At 33.3% G+C, this 18,646-nt stretch overlaps 1 protein-coding gene across 2 annotated transcripts in view; it reads left to right on the top strand.

Moving 5' to 3' along the window:
• LOC148953464 (uncharacterized) overlaps positions 1-8,331 on the top strand; it is a 78,954-nt gene extending 70,623 nt beyond the window's left edge. For both annotated transcript variants that reach the window (XM_089088546.1, XM_089088547.1), the window contains 2 exons: positions 1,968-2,038; positions 4,473-8,331. In XM_089088546.1, the coding sequence (XP_088944672.1) occupies positions 1,968-2,038; positions 4,473-4,685 (284 nt within the window). In that variant the 3' untranslated portion in view covers positions 4,686-8,331. The remainder of the gene's footprint in view (positions 1-1,967; positions 2,039-4,472) is intronic.
• Positions 8,332-18,646: the final 10,315 nt, after the last annotated feature.

Raw genomic sequence — 18,646 nt, 5'->3', positions numbered from 1 at the left:
TTTAATTGAAAAAAAAGAACAAAAATGAAATTTTATAAGTAAATAACCTACAGAAGTCAGCCCTCCCCCTCACCCATTCTTAGTCATCAAGAAATTATTTATCTTATTTTTAAAAGAGGATATACTCTCAGCCATCCTGGTGCTTTCCGGAAGACTGTTCCATACCGAAACACCCACATGTCTATATACAAAACTAGACCTAGCCGTGTATTGTGGTGAAGGTGAAGGTTTGAGAGAAGTTGAGTGCCAGTTTGAGCAAAAAAAAATGATGAGTAGTTGAGTGAATGAGTTGAGAAAATGAGACTATTGAGATTAAAAAGCAGTACTTCTTTCAAATCTTATCTTAAACCTTTGGCTTTCTGAACTCACAGCATAAAAGCAAGAATTGCTATAATTTCAACAATAATTTTTGAAAAATAAAATAGCAATTGGTGGGTCCATCTTTTCTTACAAGTTTATTATTAATAAAATGTATTTCAAAGAAAAAACTGCATCCCTGTAGCTATCTGTTTAGTGAAAAGGCGAAATATAGGCATTCAATCAGAGTTAATCTAGAACATACTTAAAGCTGAATAATTGCTGACATAGCCTAGATTGGTGGGCACATGTAAGGGCGAAAATAATGCGCAATAATTTTTAAGAGGGAGGGGGGGGGGGAGAGCATCGGAAAAACTGCACTTTAGAATTTTATTTTTCCAAGTATATCCTTTAGATTGTTCTTGAAGGGGGCCCAGCCACCTCTTGTCTGCAATATGTATTTCCGCCGTTTGCAATGTTGAGGACCAACCTTAGGCTCGTTAATTTTGTCGATTTTGAAATTAAAGATTTTAAACTTGTTTGTCTTCGAAGTGTTTTCTGCCGCATTATTTTCGAAAAGCTTAGTGAAGATGTTAAATGTCCTGGGTTTGTGTTTATTCTTCAACACACAATTTGTGCAGTTTTCAGGAACACTGTACAGAGTTGAATCAATGCTTTTGGTACTAAGTTCTTTCGCTTAATAGGGTACGATATTAAGAAAATCTGAATCGAAAACAAGCACCCTGTTTTAATGTTAAACAATCTAAGTTCTCTGATAAGAAAAACTCAATTTTCGATTGTAGTCGTTGATGCGAGAAGGAAAGACCTACGGGGATGGGGCTTCAGGAAAATTATGGTTATAGGAATCAAATGCCAGTAAGCAATGAGGCATTTCACATAATGAAGTTTCCCATAAGTCCTGTAGCCTACATTGAAGGGGTTGTGAGATCGTGTTGAAAGATTAGAAGGGAGGATGCAACCCTTTATTATGTCAACGTGCCAGTCCAGTAAGCAAACATTTTTGGGCCGCAATATTTTTCTGGGGGGGGGGGGGTCATTCGGACCAATATCAATGGGAACTCCCTAGTATAAATGACATCTTTCCAAATTATGCAAATCTACCAAGCTTATAAATTAGCAAGAATTATCCTTAGGTTCCTAGGAAGTAAGCGGATATTTTTTTAGTGTCCTATTGCTTATATTGAAGGGAATGTGAGATCGTAGGGAAGTAGCAGTAACTTATTATATTTATTTTAGCAGTAACTTATTATTATATTTCCTTTTATAGCTTATAAATTAAACTATTAACTGTGCAAACTATTAAACGTAAAGATAGGTTAATATGTTTGTTTTTCATTTTTAGTTTATTTTTTACTTAGTGCACAAGCAGTGTAAAATTCAGTTGCTGTGATCAGGACTGTTTTTGTACGCTTTAAATATTGTTTAGTTTATTTTTTACTTAGTGCACAAGCAGTGTAAAATTCAGTTGCTGTGATCAGGACTGTTTTTGTACGCTTTAAATATTGTTTAGTTTATTTTTTACTTAGTGCACAAGCAGTGTAAAATTCAGTTGCTGTGATCAGGACTGTTTTTGTACGCTTTAAATATTGTTAGGGAGGCCCAGAAAGCATTAAAGAAGATTATTAACTACCGCTTTTGTTTATTTCCAGGAATGTACATGCAAAATGTTGATTCTGTTCAGGCACAGCAGCGGTACATGATTCAAAATCCTCAAGGGCAAGTAAGTACTTTCAGATATACGATCTTTTTGTAGGCTGACAATGTTACTTTAGACGCGTTGAAAAAACTATTTATCATTAAGTAAAAATGATTAATTGGCCAGGAAATACATTCCTATTTAACATATATATATATATATATATATATATATATATATATATATATATATATATATATATATATATATATGTATATACAAAATATTCTATTTTTCTCTTCGTTGTGGAAATAAATAATAGATACAAAATAGTTAAATTGTATGTTTTTTGTGAATTTGACAAACTGCGGATGCCCAAAATAAACCCTTCTATATGTGCCTGAGTCCAGTTTTTCCCTCTTGCACAGAATCTGATTCAGAAAGATTAAAAATACCAAATCTGTCAGGCTGAGTAAAATTTTGTCTTTTATTTTCTGTCTAACCCCGTGATTCCCAACTTGGGGTGTAGGTCCCACCAGTGGGGCGTGGTAATATTTTGATAGGTCATAAGCAGGACGTGCACCCTTTGGCTGACTATACTTTAGAGCCTCAATTGAAAAAAAAAATGTCATGAATGAACAGCAATAACAAAAAAAAGAAGAAAAAAAGTGAGCAATAACAAAACGAATTGTATGACAGTTTGAATAAGAAGCGTTCAGGTATTCAAGACAATTTAGTACAAAAAAAAATTGGGAGGAGGGGGAAGGAGGGGATAAGTAAATGGTTCAGCCTACTTTGAAGCACTTAAGCCGGCTTAAAACCGGACTCCAAGAAGCCCCTGGGTCCTTGACCTCTGGTTGAATGGAGGCTTTGTGCAAGCAGGGGCCTATCTTGATGATAGCATAGTTTTCAGCACTTGGCGATGCTCTTCTATCAACAAGAGTCAAAATCCTGCACAGACAATCTCAAGCCTATTACCTCCGACTTAATATATAATTATGCCTACAAATAGTAGAGGCAACCTATAGTAGATAAATTAGCTAGGAAGGGGACTCCCACAATGGTGTTCTGCGTCACCCAGCAATTTAAAAAATGTCATATGAATGACGTCACATTCTTATGCATTTAAAGAGCAAAAAAAAAATGACGTCAAAAGGTGGTGTATTCAGACAGTTTGTTTTTCGTTAGTTCAAGATATTCCTTTAAGACGACCTAAAAAAAATTCTAACTACTATAGTTGCGCATTTTCTAACTATAATGGATGTCGCTGCTCTGTGAGGGGTATTTGTAGTTTTTAATTCTGATTAAACACGTGGAAAAGAGCTAAACTTTCTTCTCTTATTATTTTATCACAGCGTAACTTTTACACAGCGTAAACTTGAGTGAATCGCCCATAATACACAAGTACCAAAACTTCTTCCCCCTACGAAAAAAAAAACTCAAATAAAATTCTCGAATTTGGAAAGCCTTATATTCAACGGGGGGAGGGGGGGGGTAAACGCCTAGAACCATTTTTACTAGATTATTAGTCCTTAAAAGAAAGTTAGATATATACTGAGCCGCCATCCGAAAGATCCAAAAAAGATGGATCGGGCCTTTTAAGCTTCCTTCCGGAGAATGGGCGTAAAATTTTTAGCAACAAAATTTAAATATCAGGAGGGATGCATCGGGATTTAAGAAACGCCTAGGTGGGGCATGGCCCACAATTGGCTGGGAACCACTGGTCTAACCTGACGGTAAGCGCTTTGAGGCACTCAGGACATCCAAAAAAATTGTTTCTTGTCTCTTGGGCTATCTTAAGACTGTTTTTTTCGCATTTATGAAGTTTGTAGGGTAGTACCACGTTTTCATCAGTGTTGCCGCGTTGAACCAGTAAAATAAATAAGCATATCTAACGAGTTAAGTTTGACAACGCTTTTCGTCTTTAAAATTGATACATTAACTAGCTGTTGACTCCAAGATACAATTACACCTGCGAAGGAACCTGTTTAGAAGCATAGATTTTTAGCTTCTTTTTGGCAGATTTTTCACCTATTTCTTTTTTTTTTATTTGATGCCTCCTACTGCCAAAGACTCCATAATTGCATATGGATGTCATTTCATTAAATATTGAATTCTCGACTTTTTAATTTTTTAAGATGCATATGGGGGTGTAAGCTTCTACTAACCAAATCATTCAATAAGTTTTATTTTCACAGTCCTTGTTATTTTACGTCTAATAAAATTCGATAACAATGTGTTATATTTAAATTCACAATGCTGGAATTGTCTTGTCAACAGTGAGCATAGTCGGGTCGAGCTCTTTGTTGTCTTTCACTCTTATCTCTTAATGTTCCTCTGAATAGTCTAGCCCCCCTTTAACCCCAATAGGACCTATTATTTGAAAATTTGTATTTCGGATCAATTTTTTTGTTTGTATCACGTTGCTTGAAATAAAGTATTTAATGCTAGATTTTCTTTTTTTAAATCATTCGAAGTCTATTTCATAAATTGCAGCTGATCATTTTCTTTTTGTTAGATGTCTCTGCAACAGATTCAAGCTAGTCAGTCAATGATGATGTATCAGGGAAGTAACCATCAACAGCCAATGGGAAATGGGCACGTTGTCGGGTTTCAAAGGATGCAGAGCAATCCAACAGAGTTTGAATTTGATAGTGCGCAATTTGGAGCAAGCGATGCACAAGAGCTGCTAAACTCATTTGATTCATCGGGGGGTTTCAATATGATGTAGTTTAAGTATTAGCATTAAATTGATAGTGAGGTTTTCAAAATACTGCAGGGGTGTCTGAACTAGCATTGGCAGCCATCTCGTAGCATGTAAAGGTGGCAAAACTTTCCTGAAAATTTTAGCGATTCTCGTGTTAAAATTAGATTAATCTTATTGAGGTTTGTGAGGACTCGGAAGTCTTATGTTCTAGTATGTGGTTAACTAGGTCAGTGAATGAATATGCTCGGGTTGAAGAAATAGAGATTTTAACGACTGTCCCCTTTCTCGTTCGTTAGAATGTCACGTGATTTTTCAGAATAACGTCAAAATTAAGTTATTTTGATACGTGAAACCTTTCTTTTGACACTAAATTAATTGAAACGTTTCCAAAGTTACGTTCTGACATAACCAAACGTTTCCGAGTCGTACCCGTAACGTTTCTAAATTGATATGTAAAATAAAGTGATGAAACAGGCTAAAAATTAATGATTTAATCTTTAGACTTGGGGGCTCATACTCTATTTTCCAAACTGGCGTTCCCAAACATTTCTAAGCGTTATTCAGTTTTCTTGCCACAAACCAACTGACCACTTATATTAAAATGCAAATCACGTAGCTTGAAATAAAATATTTTATGTTAAATTGTTCTTTTTTAAAATTCATTCGAAGTTTATTTCATTCTGTTTTAAGATTATCTATCTAAAGTCTACACTACTTCGGAAACCTCTCTTACTATTAGTTTGTTATGACGTAGGGAGTTCTGTTGTGAATACAACAATATAGATCCCTGATAGAATGAATTATGTGTTGTTTTTTTTTTTTTTATATTGTGATACACTCAGTTATATTAGAGCCTAAAACTTATTTTAAAACTAAAATGAAAGACAACAAAATTTCTAGGTCTGTGATTCATCCCTGTCTACGTATTTAGATACATGTTCGTTAAGATTTTTTAAGATCTTAACGAACATGATCTTAACGAATTTTTTAAGAGTGCGCATATTTTAATTGCGATCCTATAAATTACAGTACAAGGGTGGAAACATAATTCGTGTTCGGAGGGGGTACCCTCAAACAGTTAGGCTTTTTGCCTAACTGATCGTTGCTCTTTGGACCTCCCCCCTCTATTTAGTGCAACTTTTGACGCTTTGAGGGGAGGGGGTATGTGTCTCCCCTGGGTTTACCCATGTTACAATATTCCTTTGAAAATAATACAAATTTTAGTATGATTTGTATTTCCTAGCGCATCTGTGATCCTTATTTCAGCTGTTAACGTCTCTTGCTGTATTCACTGTGGACAGAGTAAATTCTTGACCCAAATACATACAAAATTTATGGTATTTAAGAATGAAGGTAAAATATTTAGTCTTATTTGATCCTTCTATTTGAGGGACTGGGGGCACTTGAATTAAGTGATTTGAACCACATGTGTCAATTGAGGGGCAGTATTTCATATTTGTTCTTTCTCTTTTTTTTTCTTTTGTATTAAGAAAAGTGGACTTTAAGATTTAGTCACATATCTGAAAACTATCATAGACTAAAGCGAGAAGATTTTCTTCTGCTTCTTGTGTTTTGGGTGTATGACCATGAACAGAGCCCTTATTATGACTGATATAGGTTTGAGACACACATGACGAAATTTGAGGTTGCACGGTCAGGATTTCCTCAATTGATCATATTTATTTTTGTTAGAAATAATTAACATGTATTTTTTTGTATTTAAAAGTAGAAGATGTTTATCTCTATTCGCTATTGGTAGAATGTCTTCCCCGATCAGTAGTAGAGAGGTTTTCAAAATTTGCCTGTTTGATATAAATAATAATATTTGTATAAACAAAAATAGCTAAACCTTGAAATTTAAAAAGGCATACTTTAGTATTTTTTGCTACTTTGCATCACCCTCATCATTTAAAAGAACTTAAAACAATATATATTACAGAAATAAGGTGAAAGTAAAAAAAAAAACAAAAAAAAAAACTCGTATTTAATATAAATAACAGTATTTATACAAACAGTCAGGGGTAGACTCCAGACCCCCCCCCCCCAAAGAAAAAAATGTTTCTCCGTTTTTTTTTTTTATTAATTTGCATCACTATCATCACTTAAGATTACTTTAAAAGCTAATCGAAAGAAAAGGTAAAACATTTTTTCGCAAACTTCTATTTGATCAATAATAAAATATTTTAAATTAATAAGAACCAATTTAATTAATACAATTAATAAAAATTTAAAATTGATAAAAGTGAATATAATATTCACTAATATTAACAAAAATTTAATTAGTAAAAAATAATAAAATCAATAAAATTACTATTTATTGAAACATGAAGGGTTATAGTTCTGAGTCTAAAAAGGCAAATGTTAGTCATGATCATCATCACCAACTTAAAGTAACTAAAAAAAAACAAAAAAAAACAAGAAATAGGAGGTGAACCCTTTATAAATATTTCTTATCTAATACGCATGATTAAATTTATACGAATAAGGGGATGGATTCCAGAATCTGATGAAGCAAATCGCTTTATTTAATATAAATATAGATTAAGTATAAATTATATCCAAAATAATGTATTTTTGAAAACCTGTCGATTTGTACACTCCTTCGTAGAGAAATCGTTCGCCCTAGGAAGCTATTATGCATATTAGTATTAATCATGATTACTGTTGACGATTCTTTTGGCGATTATTGTGCCATTGTCATGAGATTTCTTGTGCCCAGTTGTAAAAAAAATTATTGTAGTTCCTAGAGTGTTTTGAGTGTAAAGTGAAGATTTTTCTTCGGAGTTTATTTTTCAACTTTTTTTTGCGATTGTGAGATTTTTTTGTACAGAAACGTTTCAGTATTTGGTTTCGTGACTGTTAATATTTTCATGCTCTTATAAAAGTGTATTTGTTATTTTCGATGTGTTTTTTTTTTGTGTTTATTTCGATTGCGGACACATTTCATCAGGGCACTTTTGTTGACTTGAAAATCACTTTCGTAAATAATTATTATAAAATTTGCTAGTTTATTTGTGTCTAAAAAATTGCACTCAAATTGGGACTGGGGGGGGGGGGTGGTGTAAAAATATCTTTCAGACTACTATATTTCGATCGCCCGGAGAGGAGTTCTAAGACCAATTCAGTAATTTCTGTTATCCTCCTTCCCCTTCAAACAAGAATGGTATCACTAAGTTTTTGCAGAAAAAGAGATGATTTTGAGCCTTGGCAAATTTGAACCAAAATTTCAGGGGTGTCATTATAGAAATTTATTCGAAGCTGATTGGATAGTGGGTTGTTATTTTAGAAATTTACTGGAAGCTGATTCGGTAGTGGGATCTTCATTAGTAGTCCAGTTTCGGCTTTTTCCTTCTTCTTTTCCCTTCAGATTTTGTTCAATATTGTTTCATGTCAAAACCCAGTTAATGATTTTGAACTTTGATGGTAACATATCGTGAGTCAAATTATAAATTGGGAAAAAATGTCTCACTATCTCCATCAATGCATAAAATACAAACATCAATATGCTCTTTTTCTTGTTTCATGTCCCCGAGTTCTCACGATTATCTTCGTAATTTTATATGATTTTACGAAAGTACCCTAATCCCATGTCATAGTTCCATAATTCAATGGTGATTTCAGTTACTGCCTCTGGAAACTAATTTCTTTGTGTTTTTTTCTGTTTAAGGTGACCCGGTTTTTTTTTTTTTTTTTTTTTTTTTTTTTTTTCAGTTCTACTGTTTTAATTTCACAACATAGGGTTACAATCTTGCTGAGATTCAACTTTATCCATTTTGACTTATATTACAACATTTTGAATTACTTTTTTGAAATTTACTTTTCACTTCTTTTAACAAATACTTGGCAAGGCATGAAAAAAATAATGCCAAAATAGAAGATTTTAAAAGTAAGTTTAGATCAGTCTCTAAGAAAAAGAACATCATAATTCTGGCTTAGTGAATAGATCCATAAGAAATTCTTGAATCCAGCAATATAAATACCTTTCTCTTTCGGTGCAATTTACACCTGTAGGCTAATCGCAACATCGCAAATCGCCATCGTAAAATATAAATCTCAAATCCTAAATAAAAACTGTTTTACACCTTAAAACTTCATTTTTGTTTGACTGTAAAATTTTTAAAATGTAAAATTCGTAAAATGTAACATATATCCTTTCGTTATTAGAATGCCACAATAGATAAAAAAAAAATTATACAATTTTTGTTACACAGTAGGTTACGTAACTTTTTTGGTAACTATCTTTTTACTGCCAATAATATTGTCAATCCTTCCATTTTGACGATTATGAAACTAGTATTTTCATGGAAATTAAGTTGTTATTCGTCTCCAGTTTTTTGTCTACATTGTGACATGATGTAATCTTTACTAGTAATAATGTAATCAGATTAAAATTTTAAAACGCCTTAATCTTGTTTTCATATTTCATCTAATATTTAAAAGCATGCGTCTTTTTTTCTTAATTGGGTACTTCTTAAAAGACAATTTTTTTATTATATCTTGTAGTTTTGTCCCATCTTTGTTATGTTTTTACAATTGACCAAATTACAAATTTGAGGCTTCTATATTTTACAAATCTGTGTATTATTGTCGAAAACTGGTATGGCTCCTATTTTCAATTAGACCCTTTTGTGTACTTTTACTTACTTTTATTCATAAATGCCAAGACTATGCCCGTGGCGATGACTTGGGTGACATGACCCAAAAGGAACGACGCAACGTTCCTTTTTTTGAAAGTCAATTTAATAGACTTTCAAAACGTATATTAATATTTTGTAAAATTAACAAGACATTAGGAAGCCTCTCCCCCCAGTGAAAAAAAAATCACTTGACTTATTTTTTTTACGTTTTCCATGTTTTATCATTATTATTATTTTTTTTTTTGTGGCATTTAAACATCAGATACAAACTTGACTCGTTGCCATGGCAAGGAAAAGAAAAAATAAAAACGTGTAAAGCAGAACAAAATGAACCGAACTTGCAAAGAATGAAGGTTTTTTTTTAAGATTGGTAAATATTTGGGAGCTATCCTGGTGTTGCAAAAAGAAGAATTAAAAGTCAAGAAGAGATGAAAATAAATATACATAATAAATAAATCAATGTATAATAAGGTAAAAAAGTAAATATTTAAAGAAAATAAAATATACATGTCATGCAAATTTCTTTTAGATGTATTTGATAGAGATGTATAATTTACGTAATGTATAGTTTATATATAACTTGCGTAAAATAATATGAACTGTCCCTAATATAGATTGTAGATGTTGTTTTATTTTTATTTTTTCAACCCTCCTAATTTTTTTTAAAAAACAGAAATTATTATCCCAATTTCTGTTGTCGAGTTTATGATTATCATGTTTATGAAATAAATATTTTTATAAGGAAACTAATAAAAAATAAAATAAATAAAATATATTCGAGATAGTGGATTTCTTAATATTTCTACTATCAAAATTTGATGGGTCATGTCCAGAGATGTATCGAAAGATACATCTCATGTCCAGAGATGTATCGAAAGATAATAATGTGGGATTGATTTGATTGATCCGAGTACTGGTTAAAAAGCATTTTCCTTAGACTGGTATAAAAGAACCCCCTTTATTCACACGAAAAACATGTGCTACCTCAACATTCACCCCCCCCCCTCTCCCCTTCACCTTTTTAAACCAATTCATTGTGTAGAGATTTGTTATAAATAGGGGGAGGGGGAGATAGTAGGCTAATCAAGCGTCTTGAAAAATTCGACTCAAGACATTGGTTCGGAAGTTGGGAGTGTGCTAAGGAGTCGGTATGAGCGAAAAAGAGAAACCCTTAACTCCAGGACTGCATTTCGCAATCGTTTATGGGTGAATTAGTTTGTTCTATCAGTATGTAAAAATGTACAAATAATGAAGATAAATAGGGATAAATGGTAAATGAATGAAAATGAATAAAAATGAAGATAAAAATGAAGAATGAAGATAAATGAAAATGCATAAAAGTACATTGATTCATAACTATATCGCCGTTGCGGCCCTAAAGGCTGTATATGGGATTTTCATGACTTTGAGATACGTCCCTGAAATTGTTCGCTAAGCTGTTCTCAAAGGATGGGTTAGTAATTCCAATTACACTCTGATCTTCCTGGCCTACATTAACCTACTGATTTTTCTTTTGAGAACAATTTAGCAGACGGTTTTTGCCAATAATATGAGAAGTGTGAAAACGCAAGATACGACTTTTTGACATGAGAGTGACGATATAATGTTACCATGTTAATATTAAAACTATGTTATTATGTAGACATAGTGAGATTTTATATAATATCAGAACCAGTTCTAGATAAGAATACAGCTTAGAAGCTCGTAAGCGAATGAATCTTTCTCTAATTATTGATTTTGACGACAACCTGATTTCTATTAGGTCGAAGTGTAATCCCTTTTTGAAGCATTATTTTAGTTTCTATATTTTTTTTTATCATTAAGTTATGATAGAAATAAGCTTCTTTCAAAGAATTGCTTTGAATATTTTATTTATTTTTGGCGTCGCAAAAAAAAAAAAAACACTTAAATTTTGGTCATAATTCGATGGATGTGAATACTTTCAAAAGTGAGTTTTTTTTTGTCAGTTTCGTTGATTGGTGAAATGCTTTGATTTTACATTGTAAAATTATGCTAGGAACAAGGATTTGTGTTTGTCTTAATTTCCCCCTTCTGCATATTACACACTAATTTTCAATACGTTTCCTTTTCTTTTTTAAATTTATTACTATTATTATTTTTTATTACTTCTGTCGAAGAACAATAATTGTCGGAAATTAGAATACCTGATTGCATATTTTAATTTATTTATAATTTTAGAACATAATCAAATTTTTAAATATGTACATTTTATTTTCAGTGGTTTATATCCGTTTTATATATAATACAAGTGTAAACATTTAATGAGCTTATTGTTTATAATGTGAATATACCGATAATTTTACTTTTCGTTATGTCAAATGATTGTGTTTTTTAGTTTGGATCTGATTTTTTTTCTGATATTGATTCTTTTTAAATATGTTGGATTTTCTATCTTCCGAATACATTTTTTGCTGATACACCTTCTTTTTTCACTTTGCTAGACTCGTTATAGGATGTTTTTTTTTCTTTACTGTTGGGGAAAAAATTTCACGATCGGGAGAAATAATCTCTCTTTTATATTGCTCCAACTAGTAAGTAGAAAAAAGATTAATCTTCTGGAAGGCATGGTATAGAAACATCTTTAGAATTTGCTCTATAAAAACTACATTTCGGCTGATGTTTTAAAAAGTGCTTTGTTTCTCCACAGTCATGTACGCACGATGGGGGGGGGGGAGGGGGACGTGGCCTAATAATAAGATAATTTCAGGAGACCCTCTGGTGAAAAAGGATGTCTTTATTTGATAGTTTGAATAGGAAGCACCCAGAAATTTAAGGACAACTAGGATTTCTGGGGGAGGGGCAGAGCTCTCCCTCTGCGGATGTCCATGTTTCTCCACATCAGTATTGCACGCGGTTTTGTAGATACGAGTACCCCCTCCCCTTTTTTAAAAATATAAATCTTCCATCAGGTAAGTAAAAAAGAACTCATCTCTTCTTTAAGGCATGGCGTAGAAACCTGTTTAAAATTCACTTTTAAAAAATAATTTTGGTTTTTGTTTTTAAAAATGCGTTGTTTCTCCACAGGCATCTACATAGATTTTTTTTTTTGGGGGGGGGCTATAATAAATTTTTTCAGGGGCCCAATAATAAAACCACAAGCATACTTTGAATAAGAAGTGCCGAGAAAATTAAGGTATTTCATGATTTCTGTGGGGGGGGGGGGGTCCTGGGGTTCTGTATCTGCGGATGTACCTGTTTCCCTACATAAGTATTGTTCATGATTTTGTAGATGAATACCCCTTCCTTTTTAGCATATATAAACGTTCTGACAAGTAAGTTGAAAAAAGACTCGTTCCTTATTGAAGGCATACTGTGGAAATCTGTTTAGATCTTTTTTTTTCTTTTTTTTATATATAGTCATTTTAGTTCTGATGTTTCCCAAAAAAAAATTTTTGTTTCTCATTAAAATTGTACTGGACAGTAAAATAATAGCAAAATAAGCTTGAGAATCAAGGTACTGAAATTCAGGTTAAACTAAACTATCCTCAATGCTCAATCCCTTCAGGATGATATGAAGCTTGCTGAGAATAATTTTTAATTTTTTTTATTTTCCGCCACAGTATTTCCAAAGATACTTCGTTACCCCACATTCATTCCACATGAAATAACCGAAGTCTAAGTGAAATAAATAACCAAACAATGAGTATCGAAATCCAGACCAGACTTTTCTATTCAAAATTGCTAGTCCCTTCAGGATGACAATAAATACTTTTACTTTTTGAGAGGCGCGAATACTTTTTGAGATTATTGTGTCCTGGGACACAATACATGTTGTAGCAGGGGTGGATCCAGGGGGTAGCTGTAGAAGCAGGTGCCCCCCCCCCAGGAGGTAGAAAAATGGACTAATAACAGGGTTGGAGCGGGGAAGAATATCGATGGGGGAGCCATTTTTTATCAGCACCCCCAAACATTAATTTTGTATCTCCCTATTTTGTTATGTTTAATGTTTGTAAACGGAAAATGTGTCACAACTCATTTTCAAGTTGAAATTCCCGCTAATAACTTATTGTCCCTTTTTACGTTCTGTTTCTGCCGAAAATTTATGAGCGGCCGTAAAAAGATCCAATGGAATGAAGTATAGATGTCTCTGCCGTAATGGAACAATTCATACTGCAGTGCTGGTAAGCATTTGAATTTAAGGTACTTTTGCATTATGCGGGCACCGCAAAGAAGTCAAGTTTGGTTAATGATATTGAAATAATATAAACTAGGATTTTAGAAACAAATTTGGGCTATGTATTTGCATATTAGGGGGGGGGGGGGTGAAGAATAGCATATATTAAATACGTAACCTAATCTCGGTACCTTCCCCCCCCCTAAACTCCAAAAAACAATCGTTCAAATATTGTAGCTCATTGAGAAACCACGGCTTTGCAATCATTTATCTATAGCAGTCTCTTGCAAATAACCCGTTTGACGGGTTTCGTGACTGGTTTCCTTGATACAGTATATAGTGGTGAGCCTGCATAATGCACAAGTACAGAATTTAATCTTATATGTTCCACAGAATATATACTTCAAAGACAAAGGTGAGCTTTCACCCCGCAGCACCCATATGAAAGAATCCAAAAATATTACTAGGAAGAAAGGCAGATTAGAGACTAATTTTGACCCCCAAATCCCAGAAGCGCATCCAGGATTTTTTTTCGGGGGGGGGGTTACTATTTTTTTAGGGGGGAGGGGTTACATAAAAAACCTCAAAAAGCGCATACAAAATTTGTTTATGTCCATTTTGGTTACGTTTTTACGAGTCAAAAAAACATTTCGGGGGGGGGGGGGTTCAAACAGGGTAACCTCCCCTGGATACGGCCTTGCCAAACCCCCTCTATATTTTTTTTGAAGGCTCAGTTAGAGTTGAAGAATCTTGGCATAAGAACACACTTTTTGATGATTCAGGGTCACTACCAAACTAATTCCCTGCCCTTGCTTCCAACTTCCAATCCAATGAGCCTTCCCTAGACGTCCAAGGGCCATTAATCCAATTCGATAACCCTTGGGAACATTGGTACCAATTCACGAATTATAGGGGGGGGGGTGAGATGTATTTTTCATAATCCAGGGGAAGGGGTAATTTTGTCTTTTTAATTTTCAATAAAAAATACAAAAAAACGATAATTTTTAATGAAAATAAAAAAAGGTAATTTTTGCGAATCTAAGCTTAGGGACAATAAAACCTGGGGGGTGGGTGGGATGTTGTGGTGTAAATGTCTCCCATAATTAGTGTTATTTCTTGATAAATCAAACAAATACGCACTCATTCGTGGTCACCTTTCTCGTAATTTTTTTTTTCCTTTTTGTTGACAGGGGCTTGGGTGTTTACCTAGTAGGATCTCTTCGGTCATTTCCGATCACAAATCATAATCATACTAATTCATAAAATGTAAAACGTCCTAGAGCCATTAGTCCGATACGATCACCCTTGGGAACAGTGGTGGCAATTCACAAAATGCAGAGGGGATGTATTTTTTATAATCCGAGGGGAGGAATAATTTTGTTTTTCAATTTTTTCAATAAAAAAAAATGTTAATAAAAATACTACAAAAGTCATGTTTTTGAAATCTAGAGATAGGGACAAAAATACGGGGGGGGGGGTCAAATACCTCCTCTAATAAGTGCTATTTCCTGGGACATCAAACAAATACACCCGCATCCGTGGTCGCCTTTCTCATACAATTTTTTTTTTATTTTTGTTGATAGGAGCATGAAATCTCTAAAATAGGATTCTCTTCAGCGTTAATTTGAATGCTGGAATTTTCATCGAGATCATTCCCCTTTTTATCCCTGTTATCCCTTTTACCAAAGATAAAAAGATAAAAAGGGCTGTTATCCCTTTTTTTTGAAAATCAGGAAGTTTTTGAAGGCTCTCATATCTTTTGGTGGATAGTTTTAGCTCTAAAAATTTTTATAGATTTACAATAATCTTAAAAATCAAATTCTTTTTATTTAGATATCATTATACAAACTCCTTTTTTTAGATTTTCGACCATTATTAGCACAAGTTGCTCCTTACTTTCAGTTCACGGTACTGTTCTATTAGCTGAGAGACCACGTGAGAATGCGAAGATCAGATAGGATAACAACCTGTTAGTCTGCAACACGTGAGAAAGATACCCGGTAAACAATGAGACGCTGAATAAAACAGGGGTAAAAATAAAACAAAATAATGATAATTAATAATTTATTTTTTGATCCACTATACAGAAAATGAAGTGGAGTAGCACAAGAAAAGAAAAAAAAACACAAAAATACATTTAACAATAACACAATAAATAAATATTACACTCAATGCGTATAATAGTTTATGAACAAAACTATGAAAACCTAACCTAAAAATTTAACTGCATCTTTTTTGGTCCTTGGCAAATCCCAAATTGTAATTTTAACATCCATGTTCATTCAATCGCTTATCATTGCAGACTAATAGGTTTTTATCTGTCTCGCGTGGTCTCCTAGCTAATAGAACAGTACCCAGTTCACTACCGCGAACTGTTTGATTTGAAGCTGGGAGAAATAGTAGAATATACTAAAGTATAATCCGTGATAGTTGAAAAGTACGGTTTGATTGTGGCCGGTACTGCAAAAAGTAAGAATTCCAACTACAAAATTCTACTACTATAAATTCCGAGCACATCGGCTATAGGTTGATATACAATACAAGGCACATTTACAATAGGTAATCATCATCATCATTTATTTTATGCTAAATACAACCCAGACTAATTCTATTTACAATTTTATTTTACTTAATTTTGTGCTATGTTATAGAAAAGTCAATAGCCAAAAGTCAATAGCAACAAAACATTGGAATTTCTGGATGAGTAAATAATAAATTTTAGAAATATCATCATCATCATTTATTTATGCTAAATATAAAACAAACAAAACGAGCGAAGAAACAAAAACAAAACTGGGTCCCCAGAAGCAACATTGTTGAGGGATCCAATAAACATTTATAAAAATACAAACTGACAACATACACGAAAATATCTCAAGAAATTAAAATAACGCATTCACTATCAACTAGGAAGTGGCAAAAATCGGATCAATACGTGACCTAATAACCGAACACAAAAAAATAAAAATAAAAAAGGAGAAACAATAAGAAAAGAGAAAAGGGGAATTTAAAAAAAAGAGGAAGAAAAACTACAGGACTAAAACTATGGAAAAACCGGCCGAGCAACTATCTTGCCTTCAGGGAGAGATAGAACGACATCAGAAGGGATGGAGTTGCGTAGTAAAATGAATTTATAAACAGAGAAGACCTCTGAGCTGCTGTTGATGATCGTGCATGTACAGTAAATCTGCGAGAAGAAATACACAAAGAAGAAGAGTACAAAACTAAGCCTGTCCGCAAAATCTGCTGTACAAACGGTGGGAGTATGGCTCGAAAAGCAGAATACGCTAAATAAAGATTAATTTTATCTACAATACGGTCCAGCGAGCTACTTAAGTATAACTATATAGATGGCAAGAAGGTTATAGCCGAGAGAGAAGAAAAGTAGCCTTCGCCGCCCTATCTTGGGCTCTTTGAAGTGAGCATATAAGAGATTTGTTAGTACTACCCCAGACAGAGCAGCAATATGAAAGACAAGGAAAACTGACACACTACGATTGGGTTGTTGGTTGAGAGTTAAAGGGTTGCAGCCATCTTTTATCAGGCGCATTGTCCCTTTACTGGGCAATTGTTGTATTTGATGTCTGTTGTATGAGTCTTATAAATAAAATAGTCAATTTTAGTCCATGAACCACTAGAAATAACCTAATATGGCGAAAATTACGTGACCAAATCATGAAACAAGAAAAAAATTACTTGAACTAAAATTGATAGGGTAAAAACTGTGACGAAAAATTTAAGAAAAACGAAAGTACTTGAATAAAATTGAAAATGACAAAATTCCCTGAACAAAAAGTTAAAATAGATGAAATTACTTGAACAAAACTGAAAAGGACCAAATTAACTTGACAAAAAATAAAAATAAAAAAAGACGAAATTATTAGAGCCGAAAAACTGAAAATGGAGAATAAACTTGATCAAAAACTAGAAAAAAAAAGAATTACTTGAGCAAAAATCTGAAAAGAGGAAATTACTCGAAGAAAAAGTAAAAGACAGAATTACTTGCATTACATTTGAAACAGACGAATTTGTTTAGCAAGAATTGAAAAAAGATGAACTTACTTTAACAAAATTTGAGAGAAAAGATTAAATTAATTGAAAAATATTTAAAAGATTAAATAACATGGGTAAAAATTTGAAAAAGACTTAATATCTTGAAAAAAAAAAAAAAAAAAAAGAACAAACTCGAACATAAAAATTGAAAGGATAAAATTGCTTTTAAAACATTGAAACATTGAAGGCTACGGAAATAAAACTGAAATAGACGATATTGCTTGAACAGAAATTTCAAAAATGCGAAATTACTTAAACGAAAATTTGAAAAACATGAGATTACTTTAACTAAAAATAAATAGACAAAAATACAACATAAATTAAAAAATAAGGAACTACTTGAATAAAAATTGAAAAGAAATTACATGAACGAAATGAAAAGAGATGAATTGCTTGAACAAAGTGGAAAAAAGATGAACTTTTTAAACATAAAATTGAAAACGACTAAATTACTTGGATAGAAACTGAAGTGGTTAATTCTTTAGGGCAAAAATTTTACCTCACTCTTAGAAAGTACCTTAGTTCCTCCAGTGCCTCTAGAGGCACACAGACCATCAGTGAATAGCCTCCGATAATCCATCAAGTGAGCTACTGCGTATATGTGCACTCTAGGGATGAGACTCGTCTGAACTCTGGGGGGCTCCTCTGTCACGTTCTTACTTTCTCTGGAGCGTGTTCTTTGGTTTTTTTGGTGATGGTGCCTGTGAGTTGCCAGTGGAGGAGCATCTTAGGAAATATATGATCTGGCATACGGAGGATATATCCGAGGGTCTGGTTGGCATATGCGAGTACAGATCTCGTTGTTGCTTTCATGCTTTGTCCCGCTGATCCTTAGGATCCGGTTATAGTTTGGGTGCCAGTGGACAAAAACACTCTTATTTTCAGGTCGTCATGACACATTTGTTTCACACGATCTAAAATGAATTTTCAGTCATATCTAACCCGCTGATTACGATTATACCCGGGGATAGATACCGCCGAGGGGTGCTTGACCCTTAGAAATGACTTAAAAGATTAAAAAAACTCACGAGAGTTTTATTTGCAGTTTTTTCAAGTTTGCAACGCTACCTGTTGCACGGCTCCTGCAAAGCGTGCAATTTAAAGGACACATTAGATAATCATCTAAGAGGCAATTTTAGTGCTTTCTTGATTATCAAGGT

The sequence above is a fragment of the Artemia sp. Qi Xiang Cuo genome, chromosome 4 (assembly GCF_049724085.1).
Source record: "Artemia sp. Qi Xiang Cuo chromosome 4, ASM4972408v1, whole genome shotgun sequence".
Lineage (NCBI taxonomy): Eukaryota > Metazoa > Arthropoda > Branchiopoda > Anostraca > Artemiidae > Artemia > Artemia sp. Qi Xiang Cuo.
The sequence above is the reverse complement of the archived record's forward strand: the minus strand, read 5'-3'. Positions and strand labels throughout refer to the sequence as shown.